The 22570-nt window shown below is 42.4% G+C and overlaps 1 protein-coding gene across 1 annotated transcript in view; it reads right to left on the bottom strand.

Annotated features, from left to right (window-relative positions):
• MYO7B (myosin VIIB) overlaps nt 1–22570 on the bottom strand; it is a 74313-nt gene that overhangs the window by 10379 nt on the left and 41364 nt on the right. The window contains exons 19-32 of the mRNA XM_049773093.1: nt 18940–19024; nt 16802–17020; nt 15599–15763; nt 14097–14315; nt 13769–13936; nt 11519–11646; nt 9245–9371; nt 7173–7292; nt 5141–5314; nt 4156–4383; nt 3083–3250; nt 1139–1256; nt 912–1038; nt 175–188 (exon numbers count right to left, since the gene is read on the bottom strand). Of these exons, the coding sequence (XP_049629050.1) occupies nt 175–188; nt 912–1038; nt 1139–1256; nt 3083–3250; nt 4156–4383; nt 5141–5314; nt 7173–7292; nt 9245–9371; nt 11519–11646; nt 13769–13936; nt 14097–14315; nt 15599–15763; nt 16802–17020; nt 18940–19024 (2060 nt within the window). The remainder of the gene's footprint in view (nt 1–174; nt 189–911; nt 1039–1138; nt 1257–3082; nt 3251–4155; nt 4384–5140; nt 5315–7172; nt 7293–9244; nt 9372–11518; nt 11647–13768; nt 13937–14096; nt 14316–15598; nt 15764–16801; nt 17021–18939; nt 19025–22570) is intronic.

Here is a 22570-nt window from a genome sequence, read left to right as displayed (position 1 = left end):
CCTCTGTTTCCTCCTCTGAATAAAACCAGGAATACTGGGAGGATACCATGACATAAATACCCTTCATTATTATCCTCAGAAGCACATGCACTCTGATACTGTCACTAATGGGAGCTCTGTAGTGCACAAGGAAATGTCCCCCCACAAGGATGTGGAGGTGGCTTCCTTATAGACCTCCAGGCCCTTCTCTTCTCCTCTTTCCCTCTTCCAGATAATCAGTATCTGTCATGTGGTCTCTTCTGATCCATAAGGAGAAAATAACTTATGCATGTATGTGTACCCCAAAAGCTTCAAACTTACAGGTCCCCTCCCCTGGTTTTATTGGTTTTATTTGATGGGATGATGAGGAAACCCCAAGTGACACTCGAGTCTTATTCCCGGCTCTGTGTTCTGGGTCACTCCTGGCAGTATTCAGGGGGGTCATATACTCTGCCAGAGATTGAACTAAGACCAGCCACATACAAGGTAAAAAAAAAAAAAACCTTAATGCCTGTACTATCTTTTCAACCCTGGGTATGAAAAGGAGGTCAGAAGCACTGCAGAATGTGTAGACCCAGCCCTTACCTGGCAGTACAGCCCTAAGGCAACAGAAGCTGTGACAGTGACATGGAAATTCTTATCCCTATTCTTTTTTTTTTGGGGGGGGGCCACACCCAGCGGTGCTCAGGGGTTACTCCTGGCTGTCTGCTCAGAAATAGCTCCTGGCAGGCACGGGGGACCATATGGGACACCGGGATTCGAACCAACCACCTTTGGTCCTGGATCGGCTGCTTGCAAGGCAAATGCCGCTGTGCTATCTCTCCGGGATCCCTATTCTTAGACAGGCACCCAAACACTAGGTGCTTCCCTTGTCCCTGTCTTTCCCAGAGCTCTCAAATAGGAGAGGTTTTAGGACATGTTCAAATGCCTACCTGTTGGCGATCAAACTCAGGACCTCTAAGAAAGAGAGTTCTAGAAGCAACTTTTCCCTCTGGTCCAAGATATGCAACCCCTTCCAGTTAACAGCCAAGATAAGCTGAGTCTTAGGCAGTCGGGGGCCTGGTTGTAAAGAGGCAGAGAAGTGAAGCCAGAGCTGGCCTCAAGACAGGAGAGAGGTATGCCTAGCCCACCTCCCTCTACCCTCATCATGCCCTATTACCAGAAAGTGGGGTAACTTCAAAGAGTCTGGAGAAGAGCATCGGCCATTGCAAGCGTGCTGTGTCCACCACCTGCTCCCGCACAGCCTGAGCTGTTGCCTGCTTCTGGGTGAAGGAAGCCTGTGGAACAAGATGTGAACCCTTATTGCTTATCTATCATGCAGCTCCTAACTATGTGCTAAGTAGAAGCATTTGCTAGATCTTTATTTTTTCTGCCTCTGCCTAAACAGAGACCAGTATTGGGTGAGCCTTTGGGGAGTGGGTGGAGGGAATATAGCCTGGGAGAAGGCTCCTATAGCAGGTGGTTTGGGTAAGTAGGAAACCTTTTTAAGCTTGAGGTCTGCAGTCACATATCTGGATTCACACTGCATCTCTGTGTGTCTACACAGAGCACTACTTGTTTTGTCCACCAATGCCTTTTAGATCTGTAACTTGACTGAGCCTGATTAGGTGTGTGTTTAGTGTCCTGAGTTCTCTTGTCTTTCTTATCTGAAGTTCGGAATATTTGGATGGCAGCTCATAGCACCTTCATCTCCACCTTCCTCTCTAGCTCTGCCTTTAATTTTCCTTCCTCCCTCTGTCCATCCCTCTCAGCCTCATCCTTTTCTCTCACCATCCCTGCTGTTCTGTGCCCACCTCTGCCTAATACTCAAATGAACATGCTTGTCTTCAATATTCAACTGTATCTGATCCCCTTTTTCTTTTTTTTTTTTAGGTCACACCTGGCGGCAAACAGGAATTACTTCTGGCTCTGAGCTCAGAAATCACTCCTGGCTGACTCGGGGACCATATGAGGTGCCGGGATTTGAACCACCATCCATCCTGAATCAGTCACAAACAAGATCAACACCCGCCGCTATGCTATCTTTCTGGCCCTCTGATCCCTATTCTTTTTTGTTTTGATTTTTGTTTTGTTTCGTGGCCATACCTGGTGACACTCAGAGGTTACTCCTGGCTCTGTGATCAGAAATCGCTTGGGGAACCATATGGGGGATCTAACTGTGGTCCATCCTGAATCAGCCATGTGCAAGGCAAACACCCTACCACTGTGCTATGGCTCTGGCCCTGATTCCTATTTGTTTTATTGATTGATTGATTGATTGGTTGGTTGGTTGGTTGGTTTTTGGGTCACATCTGGCAGCACTCAAGGGTTATTCCTGATTCTACACTCAGAAATTGCTCCTGGCAGGCTCAGGGGACCATATGGGATGCCAGATTCGAACCACCGACTTCTGCATGCAAGGCAAATGCCTTCCTTACCTCCATGCTATCTCTCCAGCCCCAGATTCCTATATTTTTAATTAAAGTTTTGTTCTATATTAAAAGTGGTTGGGTAGTGACCAGAAGATAGTACAAGGTTAGAGTCTAGAAAAACCTGGGGTTAATCTCCAACACCACTTGGTTTCCCAGACTCTGCCAGGATATAGGCCTGAGTACTACTGGGGCAATGCAGGGCCTTGGCTTTTTTATTTGAACTACTAGCCCACTTTACTGAATATCTTCAGGAGTAGTCCCTAAAACCCCTGAAACTCTCACAAAATATGGTTGGGTAATATATATTGAATTTGGGAACATACTGCATCATATCAGAAGCATAATTTGGTCATATGTGAGGTATATCAAATATTTTAGGACATACATATACTCAGAAATCCCACTGCTAGGAATTTATTTTAATGACATAACTATCAAGTATTTAAATATACAAAATCTTTGTCTTAATAGTAAAAAGTAGAGAATGGTCCCCAATTGGGGACATTAACATTCATCAGTAAGTGTCTATAGATTACACATCACTATTGTTCTGGAGGGGCAGAATTTTGTCTGCAGGAACCTTAAAGTCTCCCACCTCCCAGGTTGTTGGGAGCTCATGGAGAACTTCCCTTTATATATCACCCCAGAATGGAGGTATGAAGAGCAAATGGCAATATTTCATAGAGACTGACCTTGGCAAGGGCAGCAGTGATGAGGCTGACCCATTTCTCTGGGGGCTTGGTCCTGTAGAGTTTGGTGGGAACACAGCTGGACAGCAGTTCCTGCACGGCCTGACTCCTTGGCGAGGCACCAAGTTGCACATAGCAGTGCTGGGCTAGCAGCTGAACCAGCTCTTCCTCCTGCATAGTCAGGCACACGCCCTTAGTGTGAGTGAAGGTCTAGAAAATCATTCCCCACATAGCCACACCCTGTTCCAGTTCTAATTCCCTACAACAGAATGTGAGAGGCCAGGGAGATGCTCCATGGGCTGGAGCACATGCTTTGCATGCAGAAAACTTGGGTCCAATCTTTGTCACCAGAGGGTCCCATGAACACTACTAGTAGTACTCCAGCAGAGAGCTAGGAGTAACCTCTGGGCAGTTGGATCGCATTGGTGGGACCAAAACTGAAAAAAGAAGAACTGAGAGTGTGAGCAGTTACCATATTAGCCATAAGACAGGACCCATGGACCTCCCCTCCCCACTCAGCAGAATCTGACTGGGTGGGTCCCAGCAAAGGGTGATCCAGCATATGGGAAATCAGTAAGCATAAAAGTGATGCTCTGAGACTAGGTTAGATACCCTGCTGTTCTGAGTGGGGTAATCGGGCTTTACCTTGTCCCACTAGTCCCTACAAGTCAAGGGCAGCCAGTAACCCCACTGCAGAGCTTCATCTGTGTCACAGCAGGTCCAGCATGGAGCTGTCCAGCAAGCAGCCCTGCTCTCTCTGGGTGTCCAAAACCTTGTAGCCTACTCTCACTCTCCTCCCTTGTACCTGCTGCTCTGTACACTGTACCCTTTTCCAGGGGTTTCTGGGATGTGGGCTACCACCCTTTCTGCAAAACAGCATGCTAGGGCTTAGGGACTTTGCAAACGGTACGAGACTGTTCTAAGATTTCAGGTGTCTGATCTCAGTAATTCACAGATTCACAGATTTCCTATGTGGGGCATATTCTGATGGCCAAAGTCTGGCTCTGCACTATGTTCCAGAACATGGGTATGGTGAATACATTTCCAGCCCCCAGAACAGCATGATGCCCCCTCACCTTCTCAAAGCTGTACTCTCCCAACCGGACTCCATGGATGATTTGATGATATATGAGCTTAGTACTGACAGGATCCTCCTGGGAGTCATGCCAGGGGGTGAAAAACTCCTTCCGGAAGTAGATGCACCAGGGAGATTGGCGCTCACTTTCACCCTTGGCCCTGGTCAGTTGTTCACACTGGGCAATAGCATCTAAGACATGGTCACTCCCACTGCCCAGGAACCAGAACTGAGGGCAGGGCCAGAGAGACAAAACAGCAGGTAAGACACATGGAAAAACCAAATTCAAATCCCTGACACCCCATATAATCCCCTGAGCCTTTCTAATATAGTGATCTCTGATCACATAGTCAGGAATAAGTCCTAAGTACCGCTAGGTTTGGCCTAAACAAACAAAAGGCAGAAGTGAGTGCATAATCAGATGCCACAGGTGTGAGCAGTGTGTATATGCCAGATCCTGCAGTGATAAGCTTACATACATAGAGGTGGGGTGCTGACCAAGATTTGAGTCCTAGGGAGATAACATCCTATGCCTGAGTGATGTCTCCACACTGCTCCCCTTCTCCCCTTCTGCTTTATCCCTGAGAAATTTTCTTCCCTGTCAGCCCTCCCCAGGAGACACATTGGTGTCCATGATCCATGGTCCGTGAGACTGTGGTAACAACTCCTTGGCTGTCTGGTGGGCATGAGTGAGCCTGCATGTGGGCAGGTATGGCAGATAGTGCTTTGGATGGTGCTGGGCTACTGTCATCCTCTGTGGCACAGGAGGCTACAACTGCAGGGAGGGGTGTGTGAGTGCCAGTGAGACATTAGAGCCAGAGCTGCTTGGGAAAGACAGAAGCCCAAAAGGTGTGTGGAGCAACTTGGGGTCCAAGGACAGTTGCTGGGTTGGTTATGTGAGTGGTGGCCTGGAGGCTAAATTTGAAGGGCTCAAGATGATGTAGGTTTGTAAGAAAAGTGGTACCAATGGGGCAGCCAGTCAGTACCTTGTCATACACAGAAACCTGGAGGGAGAAGCCCAGGTGGTCGCTGAGTCCTTGCTTGCGAGCAATTTGCTGGCAGACTTCTTGTGATGTGGAGGCAGAGTCCACTGTAATTGTCAGGGTCTCTCCATTCAGCAAGGCAACATGGATTGGGATGTGTTTCTTGGACTTGACCGCCTGAGAAGAGATATAGGATCAGTCCTGTGCCCTGCAGAACCCTGGGCTAGGCTATCTGCCTGGGAGCTTCGAGAAGGCTGGGCAGGTTTCTGGTCTACACTCCTCTTCTCCCTCAACCAACTCAATGACCCCCCTTGTCTAACTCTTGTGGTCTCCCAGGGTCTTCTGAATTCTGCCAGGGTTAGCATGGACTAAAACTCTAACCCAAAGATAATTGCTGTGATCTGAATGCAATCATCCAAAGCAAGAGCATGAGAGCAATGTTGATCAGAAGGCATGGCCCAATGTAGGATATGCAGATTCCAGGATCTTTAATACAGAAACATGATACCAACAACAGACTGTGTGAAAAATAAAAGTGTATTGGCACTACAGACAATGTCTTGGAATGGACGATCTAGTTTGCCTGGAGCCTAGAGTTGGTCTTGTGCCAGGAAACTTCAGGGGTCGGGTCTCTTTGTATTTAGGCCAAGGTTATTCCTTTCCATGTCCCTCATATTTTGGTGGGCCTATGCAAACAACAATTGCCACTCTAACACCATTTTACTGTGCTCCTTTGACTCTAATCCTTAGAAAGTACCCACTTAAAATTTGAGGTTAACTTAAGCTAATACACACGTACATGGAAATGTAAAGAAATACTGTGCCTGTAATGTTTAAGTAGTTATGTAAGTTTTATGGCTTTATATTGCCTTGTGTGCTGTTAAGAAATATTATAATGTGTTACAATCTGGGGACTTGAGGGACAAAGTAATTGTACATGGATTCTGTCTTATTTATCTTAATGTTCTTTGGCTGAAATTTCAAAGTTAAGATATCAGTAAGGGAACTTCTGAGAAATATGTTATGGGTGATTGTCCTTCCACTGTAACTTTACCTTGTCCTCTTTCTTTGCATCTTTGTTCTCATAATTAAAAATTAAAAAACAAAAAAGAAGGCATGACCTAGGTGAAAGCTGCAGGCATATTCTGCAGGTGGGTCTTCCCATCTGTGCCCATGAGACCACGAATCATTGGGGAATGAGAGAGATATAAAAGGCTCTTGGAAGCTTTGAGTCTGTACCCTGAAACATTCAAGTCCACAGAAGCTCCCTAAGCTCATGGCTGTGAGCCCACCCTGAATGCCATTGCTCACAAAGGGCCACGGTAAAGAGGAAGAGGGGAAGGCAGTCCTACCTACAGGCCATGGTGAGAGGTGAGAGGTAAGAATGGAATAGGTGTGACAGAGGTGACCAATATCAGGTACCACCATTAGGAGCAAATATTACAGGAGTAACAATGCCTGTGAGGCATTGCCCCCTCAACTCCATCTTTGTCTAAATCAGCATTTCTCAATGGAGGGTGGTGCATATGGCCACTCAGAGACACCAGAATAATCTTAGGAGGCCTCAGATAAAAATGAATAAGGCAGGAGGTCACAAGAAGCAAAAAACGTGGAAGGGGGCTACACTGGGGAGGAAGCTGAGAAACACTGGGTAAAAGGACCCTTGCTGAAGGCAATGTGATACCTCACAGAAGACATAAACCACTATACCACTGAGAATGACAACTTTAGTATGCCCAATGCTATTTTTAAAAATGCAGATGTTCTCATGTGTGGAATGACAAGCATTCAGCAATGTGAGCTCATTCATCAGATTGATTTCTCCTGCTAGAGAGCCTGGAGAGTTTGGAGTTGGAAGGGCAAGTTTTAAATCTGAGGCCTGGTGGCTGAGCCTAGGGTATGAAACAGGGAAACAGGTGCAGAGGCCCCCACAAAGGAAAGAAAGGCCCATATTCAAAAGGCAGCTCACAAACTGTCAGAGAAGCTATAAAGGTTGATGCCACAATGACTGCTTTTTCACCCAGCAGTCCCCTACCTGAAGCTCCTGCCAGGTGGGGGGCTCCATGCGCACCCCATTAGTGCAGGTTCGTTTCAGGCGCTCAGCACAGAAGGGCCCATAGGCAGGAGGCCCATGATTGATGAAGTTCAGCAGGTACTGGTGAGTGAAAAAGAGAGAAAGCAAGACACTTTAGTGAAACCACTTTTTACGTAAGTCACAGAAAGGCATCAGCATTATTTGATGCTACCCAGGTAAGGTGAGGAATATGGAAGCTAACCTGATTGTAGTTGTTATTTGGCCATACATAACCATATATACAAGCACTTTATGAACACCTTATGTTTTGTTACACCTTTTGTTTTGTATGCCTTAATGTCTTAATTATGTCAGTAAAATTGGAAAAAAAAATTTTTGTTTTTGGGCCACATCCAGCAGTACTCAGAGCTTACTCCCAGCTGTGTGTGCAGGGATTGCTCCTGGTGAGCTTGGGACACAATGGAGTATAGTGGATTGAACACGGATCCTTCATGTACAAGGCTAGGGCCCTACCCATTGTACTATCTCTTCAGCCCTGGAAAAATTTTTTTCAAGTAAAAATGGTAACAAAGGACCAGGAATATGGCTCAAGTTTAATCTCTGGCACCACATCCAAAGTTGTGCCCAACAATGTTGGAAAAAAAATCCCTGATGGCTCTCCAACACCACCAGGTCTAAGTAGCACCTCATTTCTGGGCCTGAGCATAGAAACCCCCAACTCGCTGAGTTACTCAATAAATTAAAAAAATATATATATGATCCTGAATGTTTGCCAAGATGATTCAGGTGGGGGCTCTCACAGACCAAGCAATGAAAACTGGCACCTTTCTGGGGAGCAAGCAATGTAACCACATGTTTTAAATAGTATACAGTTTTAAGATGTACCTGCACTTAGATCTAGTAATTAAACCTAACTTACAGGTTAGGTATTTTTTTTTCACCACCATGGAACTGTGATGATAAGGAACTAGAAGATGAACCCAAAAAATATGCATAATCAAGCTGGCACTGGGGAAGTTCACCACTGAAAAGACAGTTTCAGACAGTAGTGAGAAATGCATGTGATCTAGTGTCCTCATATGACTAAGGGCAAGAGATGTGACTTCCAATAATTCAACAAGCCTCATGCATTTATGATGTCCTCAGTATAATCATAGTACAACACAGACAAATACACATAAATCATAATTTTGTGTATATATCTGATAAAATGTGCTGAGGATGTTTTATGTCTCACAGAGTGAGAGAAGATGCAGCCCAGAAGGCTTGCCTGGTGTCAGTAAAGGCTCTCATGCCCAGGACAGGTGATGATGACCCTACTTCCTGCTGCCCCTGAAAAAGACACAAGAGCCCCCAAGACTACTTTCTTCATGACCATAAGGAAGAATTCACACATCACAACAGGCCAGAAATATTAAGAGATGTTATATCTTGGAAGTGGTGGGAGTAACTTTCATTTCATTTTCATTTTATTTTATTATTTTTTAATCATAGCTAGTGGTACTCAAGTATTACTTCTGACTCTGATGCTGGGGATCAAACCATGGTTACAGCAAGCAAGGCATCTCTCTCCCCCCCACCCCAACTAATTTTTAGAGTTTCTGCATTTCCTACAAAAGTTCCTTTTTAACCAGAACCAGAAGGTACATTAAAGAAGTGAAGCCAAGATCTTTACAACTTGGCAGCTGTTGGCAATATTAAATTTCCACCATTAGTACTAAGGGCTAGCAAAAGATGCTACAGGTTAATGACAGATGCTATAGTCCACATCAAGTTGATCCCACTCCTGGGCCACCTCTGTTTTTCCAATGCACATTTTACCCAACATCTCTTTGGTCCACTCAGAATTGCTGTCTTGATGCCTGAGCCCAGGTGAAATGGTCCACAGACTCTGAAAATTATGAAAAGAGCCAAGTCTAATGTCTCTTTTAACAGATAGGCAAACTGAGGACCAGAGAAGCACAGGCAGTGCTGTCCATACAATCTGCAGGAGCACTATAATTTTTAAGCTCAGAACACATCCATGCTCCAGCAGCAACCTTCCCTCTAACTCCCAACTCAGGTGTCCTCACCTTCATGAAACGTTCAGAGGGTAGGAAACAACCCAGGCAAAGGCTGAGCAGGATCCAGCCACGGGCCAAGCTGCTAGTTTTTTCATTCTGTGAAAGCTGCTTGCAGATCTGGCAGTAAATCTCATCCCTGAAAGACACAAACCACTGGGAAGCAGACTGGGTCTAGCTTCTGGGGGGTGGGGGAAAGGAGACACTTTGTAGCATAGATCTCCTTCTGCACCCCTGTGTGGGTTCATGTCCACAAGATGGTCTCCAGTACTTGAGTACTTTTGCTTTCTCACTTCCCATTGTCTTTGTTGCCTATACTCCCACAGTCCAGGTCTTGATCTCAACTTTCGCACTGGGTATGTTGTTTTGGAGAGTGTGATGATCATGAGAATGACCAGTAGAAACAACTCAGAAGAGTTGTCGGGTGTCATACAGGTAATTAACATTTAGGGAGAAACCCTGTAGTTTTATTAGACTGAAAGAACCAGAGCAGAGTTTAGAATACAAAGGAAAGTGAGAAGGGGGATTCTGGAATGAACACAAATAGATAAGTGTTAAAATATTGCTTATAAAATATTCCTAAACCAGAGGCTAGAAAATAGTTCAAGGGTCAAGATGCTTGCCTTGCATGCTGCCAAGCCTAGTTTGATCCCTTAGCATCACATAGTCCCCTGAGCATTGCAGTGGCACTGGAGGCTCAATAAATCCTTGTACTGCAGGACCTAAACTACCACATTCCTAGACCCTTCAACTGCTGGCAAACTTGACTGAAAATTGATGGCAGCCCCCCACCCCAAATCCCCTGAATATTGATTGAGGTGTCTCCAAAAAATAATTCTAGATCTTAGTCCAATCTTTGGTTTACACATAAAATAGATTTCAGAGACCCAGCAAAACTTAACATAAAGAAACAGGGGTTCCATTAACTGCTCATTCCAAGGAAACAGTTTAAAGATAGGCAAATGTTTTACCTGATAAAGCAAAAAATCAACACTATTTGAAATAATATGCAATAAGTTCAAGTCTCTTGGGTCCAGAGATATTGTACAATGGTTTGGGCATTTGCCTTGTATAGAAGGTTCAGCAAGATTTGTTCCTCAACATCCCATATAATCCTCTAGGCTCGACAAAAATGATCCCTGAGTGCAGAATCAGGAGTAAGCCTTGACACAGCCAGGTGTAGCCCCAAAACAAAACACAACAAAACAAAAAATAGTTTCAAGTCACTAAATATGTCATAGTCAGTGTCTAGGATATTATCTCAAAGTGCAAAACTTAAGAGAAAATAACAGCCATGTATAGTCATGCTAGAAAACAAGAAAACCAGCCTAATCTCAAGAGAAAAGGCAGGCACTAAACTTCAAGATAATTCTGTTTTGGTAACTTTTTAATTACCACAAACTAGACTCAAGGACATAAATGAAACTATTATCTTAGTGAGTGAACGAATAAGATATCTTGGCAGAGAAAGAAAAACCAAACCCTTAATTGAATAATAGATCTGACAAAATTTATCAGAGGAATATACCATAAATTGGTGGAGAAACACCAATATATATTCAAATATATTTTTGAATAGGATTAAGAGATAATATCTAATCTAAATAACAGAGGGAGAAAAAGATTAATTGTCCTCAAAGATCTAAATGACAATATCAAAATGTTGCATGAGTTTGATTGGAATTAAAAGTATAGAAGGTAAAGGTAAGAGAGACAACAGAAAAATAATAAAGTAAAAGATACTTTGAAGAAATCATGCTTAGCAAGTTCTCCAAGTGGTTAGAAATAACTTAAGACTTGGTATGTGACTCTGTGGTAAGTGTTTGGCTTTATATAAAGGAGACCAGGGTTTGATCCCCAAAATTTGAAAAATAACAACAAAACTAATTTTTAAAAGTTATAACAGCTTAAAACTCATGGATCCCTAAGTTAGTGTTTAAAACAGTATGCATGTTTTTAAAAACTAAATGAAAATCCAATTTCTGTGAAGCAAAATATATACATAAGATAAATGAGAAATATTCTTATTTACAGGGCCCTACATTAAAGCTTATTACAAAATCAATCACAGCTAATCACAGCTAATGATGAATTTGCTTTCCTATTCTACATTTTACCCACAGGTTTTAATAAAGCCAAGCAGAGAACCTTCTGTGGATTTGAGATCTTCTGTACAGTCTGCAGATCCCAAGACAGGACCAGGAGGAAAAAGATATCTTGTGGGGAGCAGAGGAGGAAGTTATTGGGTTGATACACCAAAGGGGGTGAGGCATGAGTGGCACTGACCTGAGGCTAGGCCGTAGAATGGCATAACCCACGATAAACTGCACCTTCTCCAGGTTAGACATGGGTCGTTCTGAGATGGGTCCATCTGGGTCAAAGGCCCCCTCTCCAATAGTCAGCTGGCTAGTCACCTGAGACCAAAAGACAGCACTGAGACACTAGTAAAGGGAGAAACTGAGTCACAAGAAAGGAAAACAAGGCCTGGAAACTCCCAGCAGATGGATGATGAGGCCTCTTGTCCTGAGCTCACCTGGCCTGTTATCCTGGAGGAGCGCTTCAGCTTCATGGAGGAGATGCCCTTGGTCCCTTTATCCCTGCGGCTGGCCTTCTGTGGGAAGAGACAATTCAGGGGGTAGATGAGCAAGCACCACTCCATTATGCTAACCTGACAGCTATCTGGGGACAAATCAAAGTCCATTTCACCAGCCATACCCTTACTTGGATTGCCAAAGTAGCAGCCCCTCATCTCTGCTAGAGTTTTGCAACATTTATAAGTGCTTGTCACTGTCCTCAGTTCCATGTCAAGAAACAGAGACAAGGGGAGGAGATTAGACTTAAGTTTGTCCATCTATAAGAAGGGCCTAGAACCATTCAGATTCCAAAGTCTGCTACTTTGCCAATAAAGTCCACTGACGTAGGACTTAGTCAAGCCCAGGTGCTGAGGACAATAGAAAAATAAGGAATTAGATTATAGGCTCTCTGCTACAAGCTGTGAGTCTAGAAGAATCTAAGCCATGAGGCCCAGGTGGATTTGGAAGAGCTTTCAGGATAGTCTTAACAAGATCTCATTATTAATAAGAGATGACTACTAAAATGAAAGCTCATTGATACTAAGCTTAGTATGTGATTGGTTTCACACATAAAATGAATGTGAAATGCATTGAAAGCAGGCAGGAATGGCTTGGCTCATTGTTTCTATGAGGTACCCATGATGGATACATGTACAAGATAATCTGTACAAGAAAGGCATGTTCAGTCCTGATGTCTAGGAAGGCAATGCTCAGCCTCGAGAGTATAACCTCCCAGAGTCTCTACCCTGATTAGTGTTAGCATTTAAGATGCCCAGTCCAGCTCCATCTCTATCTGTTGATATTCCTCCCCACCAGGCTATGTAACCAAGGATTTCAGCCTCCTTCTTGCTTTCTGTCTGGCTCACTCATTCAGGGTTAGGGACAGAGGATAAACTATAATGGTATTCAAGCAGTGCTGTGGAATGTCTACAAGGTGGCATGGAACTGAGGCCTCCTGCCAATAGTCATATGAAAGGATACTGGGAGCAGATTCTGCAGCCCCAGTTAAACCTTGAGATGATGGAAGCCATGACAGTAGCTTTGCCAAGACTCAAGGAGAAATAACTAAGAAGTTCAGCTAATGTAAATTCTAGAAACCCCAGGAAACAATATGTAAAGCTTCAAGAGACTGAACTTTGACTGTAACAGTGTTATACATAAGTGATAACTAGTTAACTCTAGAAAGCATGGTACTAGAGAGTATACTATCTGAATTTGAGCCTAGAAAACTTCTATAAAATACCTGATCCAGGTCTGATTATGAGACCACAGGATTCAAATTCTCCTAGAGTTCTACATAATGTATCTAGAACACAGGACCCTGAAGAAGTCTGAACAGACTCCAGGTCCTTTTGGGAACTCCTGTTGATGTATAAGGTGAGTTTAGTCACTTCTACTGAGATCACATCATGAAATTGGGTTCTAAGGAAGGAATTCTGCCCCCCCCAAATATACGTGATCGTCTATCAGAGGGCACAGTAGGTTAAAAATCCAACACATGGTCTTTAAGATCTGCAGAACTGATCCTCTGCCACATAGTTACAGTAATCTTTAGGCAAATCATTCCATTTTTTATTATCTCCTAACTAAATAAACATGAAAACCCTACTAGCAGAATTAGCTCCCTTTTGGAATTAACTAAAGAGCAACCACTGGCTTATTAAGGCAGTAACATCTCTCATTATCATTGACTTACTTGAATTCTGTTTTAAGTCAAAGCTAGTGTTCAGAGCTCAGGAAATACACTCCATTAATAACACATCACTTCAAAATCTAGTGCCTGCTTTGTGAGAGCCTGAATGTGATTCAAGACTGAAACCCCCAAGGGTCCTAGTCGAGGTCAGTTTCAGTGGGTGATGACTCTCCTCTGTGTCTTTCCACCACCTGCAGTCGGCATTCCCAAGATCTTAGATGTGGGATCATCTGCAGTGTCTGCTCTATCCTGTTGCTCCCACTTTCCCACCTGTGAAATGGTATCATGCTGTGAAGTCTGGGTGTTGCTCCCCTTGCCCAGAGAATCATGGATCTGCCGCATCACAGAGCTGCCACGCATGGTGTTCCTGGCAAAAAGCACTGGCTCCGGAAGGTCACCCATGAACCTCAAGATGATGCTCCACACAGCCAAGGCAGCCTGGAAAGGAGAAGACAAGAGAATCTAGTTGGAACCCAGATCTTGACACAAGGCCCACCCAACCCTACCCTGTCTTTTCTTTGTTCATGCTGAACCAGTATATAGATTCCAGATTGAGTCAGGATTCTGAGACACTAGAAACCAGAGGACCTCTAGTTACCGAGCAGTCAGCATCATCCTCATGGTAGAGCAGTGGGTGGCGAAGAGGCTTCCTGGTGTGTGTGTGAGTGGCTGATTTCTGGAAGTAGGTTGCTGCAAACTTGGGGAAGATATACTGGGACAGGCTATCTGGCTCATCTTCAGGTTCTTCAAGTTCCTCAACCATGGGGACTGTATCCAAGTCAATCTCAGGCAATTTATGGGTGTTTGTTTCCAAATCCTGGGCCCCAGTGAAAAAGATAAATAAGGATAAGTCGTCCTTACGGAAACTATTATGCTGAGTGAAATAAGTCAGAGGGAGAGAAAGAGTCACAGAATAGTCTCACTCATTTATGGGTTTTAAGTAAAATAAAAGACATTATTTTAGTAATGCCCAGAGATGAGGGCCAGAAGGACCGGCTCACGATATGAACCTCACCACAAAGAGTGGTGAGTGCAGTTAGAGAAATAACTACACTAACAACTACTATGACTATGTTTATGAGTGAGAGAAGTAGAATGCCTGATTCGAATACAGGCAGGGGATGCGGCAGGAAGGAGATGGGGGGGCACTGGTTATGAGAGTGTTGCATTGGCAAAGGGGGGGTGTTCTTTTATGACTGAAATTCAACTACAATCATGTTTGCAATTACGGTGTTTAAATAAAGATATTATTAAAATAAGTTGACCATTTAGATGTGACCACATCAGATGTTTAGATATGTTTGTTCAGGTGGACTACATATATCTGGACCATGAATCCCCAAGAAGGGCCTGTCTGATTATCCACCAGGAACAGAAGTTCATGTTCACTCCCCCTCACTTCACACCTTCATGGGGTCCCTGGTTTTCTGCCTTATGCTGGAAGGGCTCCAGTAGAAATGGCTCAACCACCTGGCAGGTTCGCCTCAGAGCCCTTGCCTACACAAGCATGTTAGTTTTCCAGACCACTCCCATCCCCTGCCCCAATATCCTTCACCTGCATTGTGTATATGTTTGTGTGTGAGAAAGAGAGAGGGGAAAGAGGAAGTGAGAGAGAACATGTGTATATATGTGTACATGTGTGTTTTGTGAATATGAATGTGTAAAGTACAAAAGTCATGAGCACCAGGGGGGCTTTTAAACATAGCTCCAAGGATTGACTCTCCTCTTGTCTCTTTCCTCACCCCACTGTTTTCTCTGACTCCCTTCCAGTTCTTGAATTTTCTACATCAGGTTTCCACAGAGTCAGAGAGGAATGAACATGCATGGGGAATGCTGCAAGATTAAAATCCCAATACAATTGCTTATTCAAAGCTCTATGAAGTCTTAGAGGTGAGAAAATTGCTTGAATCTGAAAATATATGAGCACAGAAACTGTTCCAATCTATATAGCCTATTGTCCATCTGGGATACTAGTTATGTTGCCTGAAAACTCTGAGCTTTGGCTTCCCAGTAGATCTAAAGACCATATTGCTTCAGAGACTGTTTGGAGTGTTCCCATCACCACCCAAATCAAAGCTTGAAGGACAGACCCTGTCTCACCTCAAATATTGGTGAGGTCTGACCATCCTGCCCCATCATGGAAGGGAGGAAGCCAAACACTTTCTCCACCATCTCTGTGTCATTGATAGTGTCGTAGATTGACTTGCGTTTTTTAGGAGGAGCACTTTTGTTCTTCAGTTCTCTGGTGGGAATGACCAATGGTCCCTGCACACACACCACAAGGCAAAGGTTACTCATAGGAACAAGGCCTCACAGAGATCTAATATACCTCTCCTGCCATCACTGTCAAAATTAGTAAATTTTCCTCCAAAATTCTAGATTTTAATAGAAAATAGCCAAAGATGAAATAGCCAGGACTTAGCATTTCCCAGTGGTGAATCAGAAGTCCAGAGAGAGGAACCACCTGGTTACTGAGGCACCACACAAGCCCCAAAACCTTCTGAACCTACCTTCAAAGCCATCTTTCTGACCCACCCTGATCCTCACTCAGAGCACCAAGGCTCCACCAAGAGTGCTCCCAGGACCTGTCTGGGGCCAGGTAGGTACAGAATCACATATTGCAAACTTAATCTGCCTGGATTTCTGTTCTCTTATTGGCCTTAAACACCTCAGTAGATCCACATTTTTGTCTATTGAGCAGGGGAAATCTTTATCTAAGACTTTTTTCCTCATCACAGTTTCCAAATGAGCCAATTCTGAGAAATAAAATGGAGTCATATGTGCCCTCTGAAGAAAATGAAGTTCCACTAATGTGAAAATTTTTATTGCAAAAGCATGCATGTCAGCACAAGTCCCTGTCCTTCAGCCTTATGTATCCAGACACTAGCCAGGCTCCTTTCTCTGCTAGGAGCTAGTATGCCCCAATCCAACAACCCAATGACTATGGTTATTCTCTCCTACTGCCTTTCATGAACCATCTAACACTAGTTTTCTATGCTTTTTAGGGGACTCACACACCCCACTGAGAAATCATCTTCCATCTTTAAAAATAAATTAAGAACAAGAAGATCAAAATAATAGGTTTACTGTTAATATGGTGCTTCCCCCATATTCTGCCTTTTAAGCTTCCTTCAAGCTTCAATAGTATTAATCTCACTGTCCTAGATAGCAAGAGGGATTGCTACAATGACTTTGGACAAAAAGAGATAGTGTCTCGTGATGGCCATCCCTTTTGCCTCCCTTTCTCCTTCTCCTTTCTCCTTTTTCTTTCTGGATCCTTGCCAATCCCCCATAACCACCTACATTGGCTCTCTGCTGCTGGAAGTTTCTCCGGGCAAGCATGCCCTTGGTGTGTGCCTGGATGACCAGCACAGCCCTCTTCTTAGCCTGGACTTGCTGGCGCATTAGGAAGCCCCTGCAGAGGGCCTGAAGCTGGATCATCCTTTTTCGTGTGGTTTGGTACTTCCTTGCCATCTGCTGGCTCCGGACAATGGCCTGTATGCGCTCAAATCCCAGAAAGATCTGTGGAAACAAGAGGAAAGTGTGTCTACAAGAAGTCTGGGGGCAATCAAGCACAGAGCACAGAAAAGGCCTTTTGGAAGGGGCCAGTCCTGTTCCCCACAATATCCCAAATCTCTTTTTTCTAACAAAAGGTAGTGCTAAACTTTTATTTATAATTACAAGAACAAGAAAATAAAGATAAATATTACTTATAAAGCACTTAGGCCAGATCCTGACATACAAATAAGTGCTAAGCATGCATTTGTTCAATGCTATTTTTAAAGTGGTCTCCTGGGGCCAGTAATCATGAACTGTATTGAATATCATCAATTTAATATTTGATAGCATTATAAAATGTTTCCATTTTAGAGCCAAGTCCACTGTAGAGCCAAGTCCAGCTTTCAGGGGCTAGTATAGATACATATATCTGTTTGGAGATTTTTGGCCTATGGTGGTCAAGCTAATCTCTCAAAAGTCTGTAAGTTATTGCATAAAGAAATGTAATAGTTTAGTGATAATTGTCAAGAACACTCTAAGCCCCAGAGTATATGAAGGAGATAGAAAGAAATTGAGTAGAGGAGGAGAAACAAAAAAATGGAAGAATGCGGGACAGAGGTCAAGAGGTCTCAGGTTCATTGCTGGTGTTAAAGACAGAGGTAAATCCATGTCAGAACCAACAACATTGAAATAATGAGACCCAAACTTTAACAGACAAAACTCAGCAAGGGCCTATTATGCTGGCAGCATGAGGATAAAGGGTGGTGTGGGATGCACTCTGGGCATACTGGTGGAGAGGGGTCATACTGGTAGTGAGACTGGCCCTTCAACATTTTATGTCTGAAATCCAACTATAAAGAACTTTGTGCATCACAATGGTTCCAATAAAAAGAATTAAAAAGAGTCTATAAGTTAAGAGGAAATAATAAATTGTATAATACTCACTTCCCATATTGAAAATGCACCCTGGGTCTCAATAGTCGCTAAGCCCACCAGTTGATTCTTAGTGGATTATCAAAGACCAGTTCAAGAATGGCACTTTACATATGGATATGCAATTCAAACAAAACTACATCCAAACTCTAGTTGTACTGTGTACTCTTGGGAAAATTACTTACCCTTTATATGCCTCAGTTCCTTTGACTTACAGAGTTGGTTCATAATAAATATCACAATACTTGGACTACAACAGTCCCTTTTATATACAAATTAACAACCATATGCTCATGTGATTACAGAATGTGGATAGGCTTGAAGTCAGTTTTACTTACATAGTCCCTACCTTTGCCAGTTATAGTCTCATCCCTGACAAAATCCACTCAGCAATCAGCTGTGTCCTAGAGTGTACAGTTGAGGCTAAACTACTTTGTTGAAGATACCTATTAATAGTGCTTGTTGGGGCGGGGCGGTGGCGCTAAAGGTAAGGTGCCTGCCTTGCCTGCGCTAGCCTTGGATGGACCGAGGTTCTATCCCCTGGTGTCCCATATGGTCCCCCAAGCCAGGAGCAACTTCTGAGCACATAGCCAGGAGTAACCCCTGAGCGTTACCGGGTGTGGCCCAAAAAAAAAAAACAAAAAAAAAATAGTGCTTGTGTCTATTTAAAAAAAATGGAAGACATGCTTGAAATAGAGTATTCCATTAATTGTATTGCATACAAAGGATGACAGCCATTATCTTACTTGACAGCAGGACACCTAGATCAGGCAACACCCAAAATGTTTCCAGGAACAATTTGAGACCAACAAATAATATAGCTGAGATTTCTGAAAGAAAAACAAGCCAGCATATGGCATGCTAAAATCTGTCATTTGAATTCTATCATATTGTCTGTTAATTACTTCCTGCCTATACCACTCAATTAGAGCAACAAATTCTTCATGTCTGCTTTATATTGAACAGTTACCCTCTACTTCATAGTCTCTCAAACAGTCTCTTTATCTTACCATCTTAAAGTTTTTCCTGTAAAGATGGCCTCTCCACATAGCCTGGATGGTCTTGGCTGCCTGCCTCTTCTTCAGGAATTCTTGCCTAAAAGAGAGATATGTAACAGAAGTGTGTGGCATGCTGTAAAGGCTTTAAAAATGCAATGACAGGGAGGAGAAAGAATGAAGGGAAAGAAGTTAATTAAATTAAGTTAAGTTACATATTTTTGAAGTCTTCAAATACCTAAGAAAATACTTGGGGGAACTAAAATCTTTTAACAGCATAACAGATGAGTTGATAAATAAATAAATAGTGGTATATATAAAATACTATTCAGCTAGAGAAAAGATGAAATCTGTCAGTTTTACACAGCCTGATATTAAGTGAAAAAAGTCAGAAAGCTAAAGATGAATACCAGAAATTTATGCTTATATAAAGAATATAAGCTAAAAATGAGTAATATCTATCTAATTCAAATAAACTCCATAATATGATCAATAAAACTGCTAATTGAGGGAGTGGAGACAGAGGGAAGGACCCATAGGATAAAGGTGGAGGGATCTTTAAAAAGAGAAGAGATCAGTGTAGTAGCTCTATAACAACCAAAAAAAATGACTTTCAACATTATGATACATCAATTTTAAAAGAATCTACTAGGGAAATCACACTGGGTGCTACCATGAGTATTTGCCTTGCATATGGTCAGCCCAGGTTTGGCACTCTATATGGTCCCCCAAGCCTGCCAGGAGTAAATTTTTTTTTGTTTTTGGGCCACACCCAGCGTTGCTCAGGGGTTACTCCTGGCTGTCTGCTCAGAAATAGCTCCTGGCAGGCACAGGGGACCATATGGAACACTGGGATTCGAACCAACCACCTTTACTCCTGGATCGGCTGCTTGCAAGGCAAACACCGCTGTGCTATCTCTCCGGGCCCACCAGGAGTCAATTTTAAGCACTCCTGTGTATGGCCTTAAAATAAAAGGCAAAGCAAAGAAAAATATGTATTGGGAGCAAGAGAGATAGTATAGTGGGTAAGGTGCTTGCCTTACGTGTGGCCAACATAGGTTCAACACACCTCACCCCAGATGGTTCCTTAAGCCATCCAGGAGTGATCCCTAAACACAGTTAGGAGTAAGTCCTGAGCACTATTGCATGTGGCCCCAAAGCAGAAAACAAAACAAAATAAAACAAATCTATTGCCAACATTCAAATTTATGAATTACACCACAGTTCTTAGAGTAATCAGAAAAGAGACCAATTTTTCTCATTTCTCCTAAAGATTTATAAAGAATAAAAATCATTTACAACTGTTTTTTTTTTTTCATCATTCACTGGTCTAGGTGTATGCCAGAAACTAGGATAGAAATCCCAGCAACTTGGGTCCTTCTGTGTGCAAGACAAACAGGAGGGCAGGGCCAGATGCTGACAGCATGGCTATTAAATTATGATGGAGAAGAAATTGAGGTGGAAACCTGAAATTAAAGCAGAGACACCCCCAGATGAGTTTGGTTTGCCAAAGTTTATCTTTTATCTCCTGCTCACCTTATTTTTTCTTATCATTTTAGTTATTTGTTCTGGAAATTTTCTTAGGTTTATCTTAGCCACATTAACATATATAAAAAACTTCAATACTCATTAATGACTCAACCCTATACAGTTCAATTTAATCAGAATCTTTGTTAATGGATCCATATTTTAGTATATTTATCACATAATTTATAGCTCTCCCAGCTGATTCTAAAATGGGACTTTAAAAATGAATACCTAAATTATTTATAAAATGAAGGAAGAATGTTTTCTTTTTAATATTCCTACTATCCATGTCAGTAGTTCTCAAATGCGAGTTATTCTGCCATCTAGGAACATATGCAAATGTCTTAGACAATATCTAGAGCCTCAGTGAATAGAAAGGATCAGGATATAGCTATACATCTCACAATGCATGGAACTTCATCTCACAAAAAGAACCGCTCCAATCAAAAAGGGCAATAGTGTTAATATTGAGAAATCCTGATTTCAATATTTATTTAATTTTTTTGTTCAGTTTCATTGAACAAAACAAAAATACTGCTAAATATTGATGATGGTCCCTTCTGAAATGAATGGGTCTTTTTAAACTAAAACTAAAACCATGAACATACATAAAATAAACAAGAAGACTGAAAAATGGTGGGTGAGAAGGTGGTAAACGATCTAGAGCATGTCAAAATTCAAGAAATGTAATAACTTCCCAAAGTTTCCCTTTGTTTCATATACTCAAGACCAGTAATGATAGCAATTTAACAATCCAGAAATAATAGTGATCACTGATCAAATAAAGCAACTAAATATCTTCTCTCTACCATAAAGATTAATAATGGGTTAGCTTAGAAAAATAAAAATGCTTAGAAACTAAATACTTCAGTAAAACACCAATCAATTGTGACCTCACCCCTCAGTAAAATTAGAAAATGCCAAGTGGGGAGGCTGATATGCTCCAGGACTTTGTCAGAAAAGTCTGAGTAGGAAGTTATTCCAGCATAAGCCCATCCTCCACAGAGCCAGTGAAGATCCTGGGGACATGCTATCCTTCAACTAGAACTTGGAAGTTACTGTGCTGACCCATTTGTAAAAATGGGACCCATTTACATCATTTGTAAAATGTGTCAGAGAAAATCTAATGGAAATCAGACTCTTTCCCATTACCCAGAAATAAGAAGGTCACTATTTGCCTATAGCTTCAGTGAACACCATTGGGAAAAGTGTAGTAGTAATAAGGTTCTACACACCATCTAACAAGAACAACATGGCTGGAGTCTACTGAAACTCCCACTCCCAGTCAAGAGTTAACAGTGAACTTTTAGTCATCCTGAGAGCAGCCAGAGGATGAGAGAGGAAATGAAACATTTACTGCCTACCTTTTATTTCTTTAGAAGTGATAAAAATTATTTCAGTGTATTATAGTAATTTGTGTATATATAAAATGGCTACCTGGAGAATCCACTAAAGAGATCTATTTTAAATGTGTACCCTAGAAAAACTACAGGTAAATAAAAATCAAATTTTTTTAACTTTAGAACTAATTTACATAAATTCAGGAAAAAATAAATAGATATTAAAAATAGGATTTGTTCTCTCAAGCCCATGTTCTCCCTTAAATATGTATCTCTTTCTCTTTTTTTTTTTTTTTTGTTTTTGTTTTTGGGTCACATCAGGTAGTGCTCAGAGGTTACTCCTGGCTCTATACTCAAAAATAGCTCCTGGCAGACTTGGGGGCGGGGGGCATATGGGATGCCAGGATTTGAACCACCATCCTTTTGCATGAAAGGCAAATGCCCTACCTCCATGCTATCTCTCTGCCCCTTTGGAAAAGTATAGTTTCTCTTGAATACACATCCCTTTCTCTCCCTTCACATCTAAGAAAATTTCATTATTGAATAAAAACAATCTTGCTTTAGTAAAAAGAAAAAGAAAATAGAAAAAGAAAAAATAAAAGAATAAAATAAAAATAAAATAGAAAACAAAATAAAGGGACCAGAGCAATGGCGCTAGAGATAAGGTGCCTGCCAGGCAAGCGCTAGCCTAGGATGGACCTCGGTTCAATCCCCTGAATTCCCATACGGTCCCCACAAGTCAGGAGCAATTCCTAAGCACAAAACCAGGAGTAACCCCT

This window comes from Suncus etruscus, chromosome 5, assembly GCF_024139225.1.
Source record: "Suncus etruscus isolate mSunEtr1 chromosome 5, mSunEtr1.pri.cur, whole genome shotgun sequence".
Lineage (NCBI taxonomy): Eukaryota > Metazoa > Chordata > Mammalia > Eulipotyphla > Soricidae > Suncus > Suncus etruscus.
The sequence above is the reverse complement of the archived record's forward strand: the minus strand, read 5'-3'. Positions and strand labels throughout refer to the sequence as shown.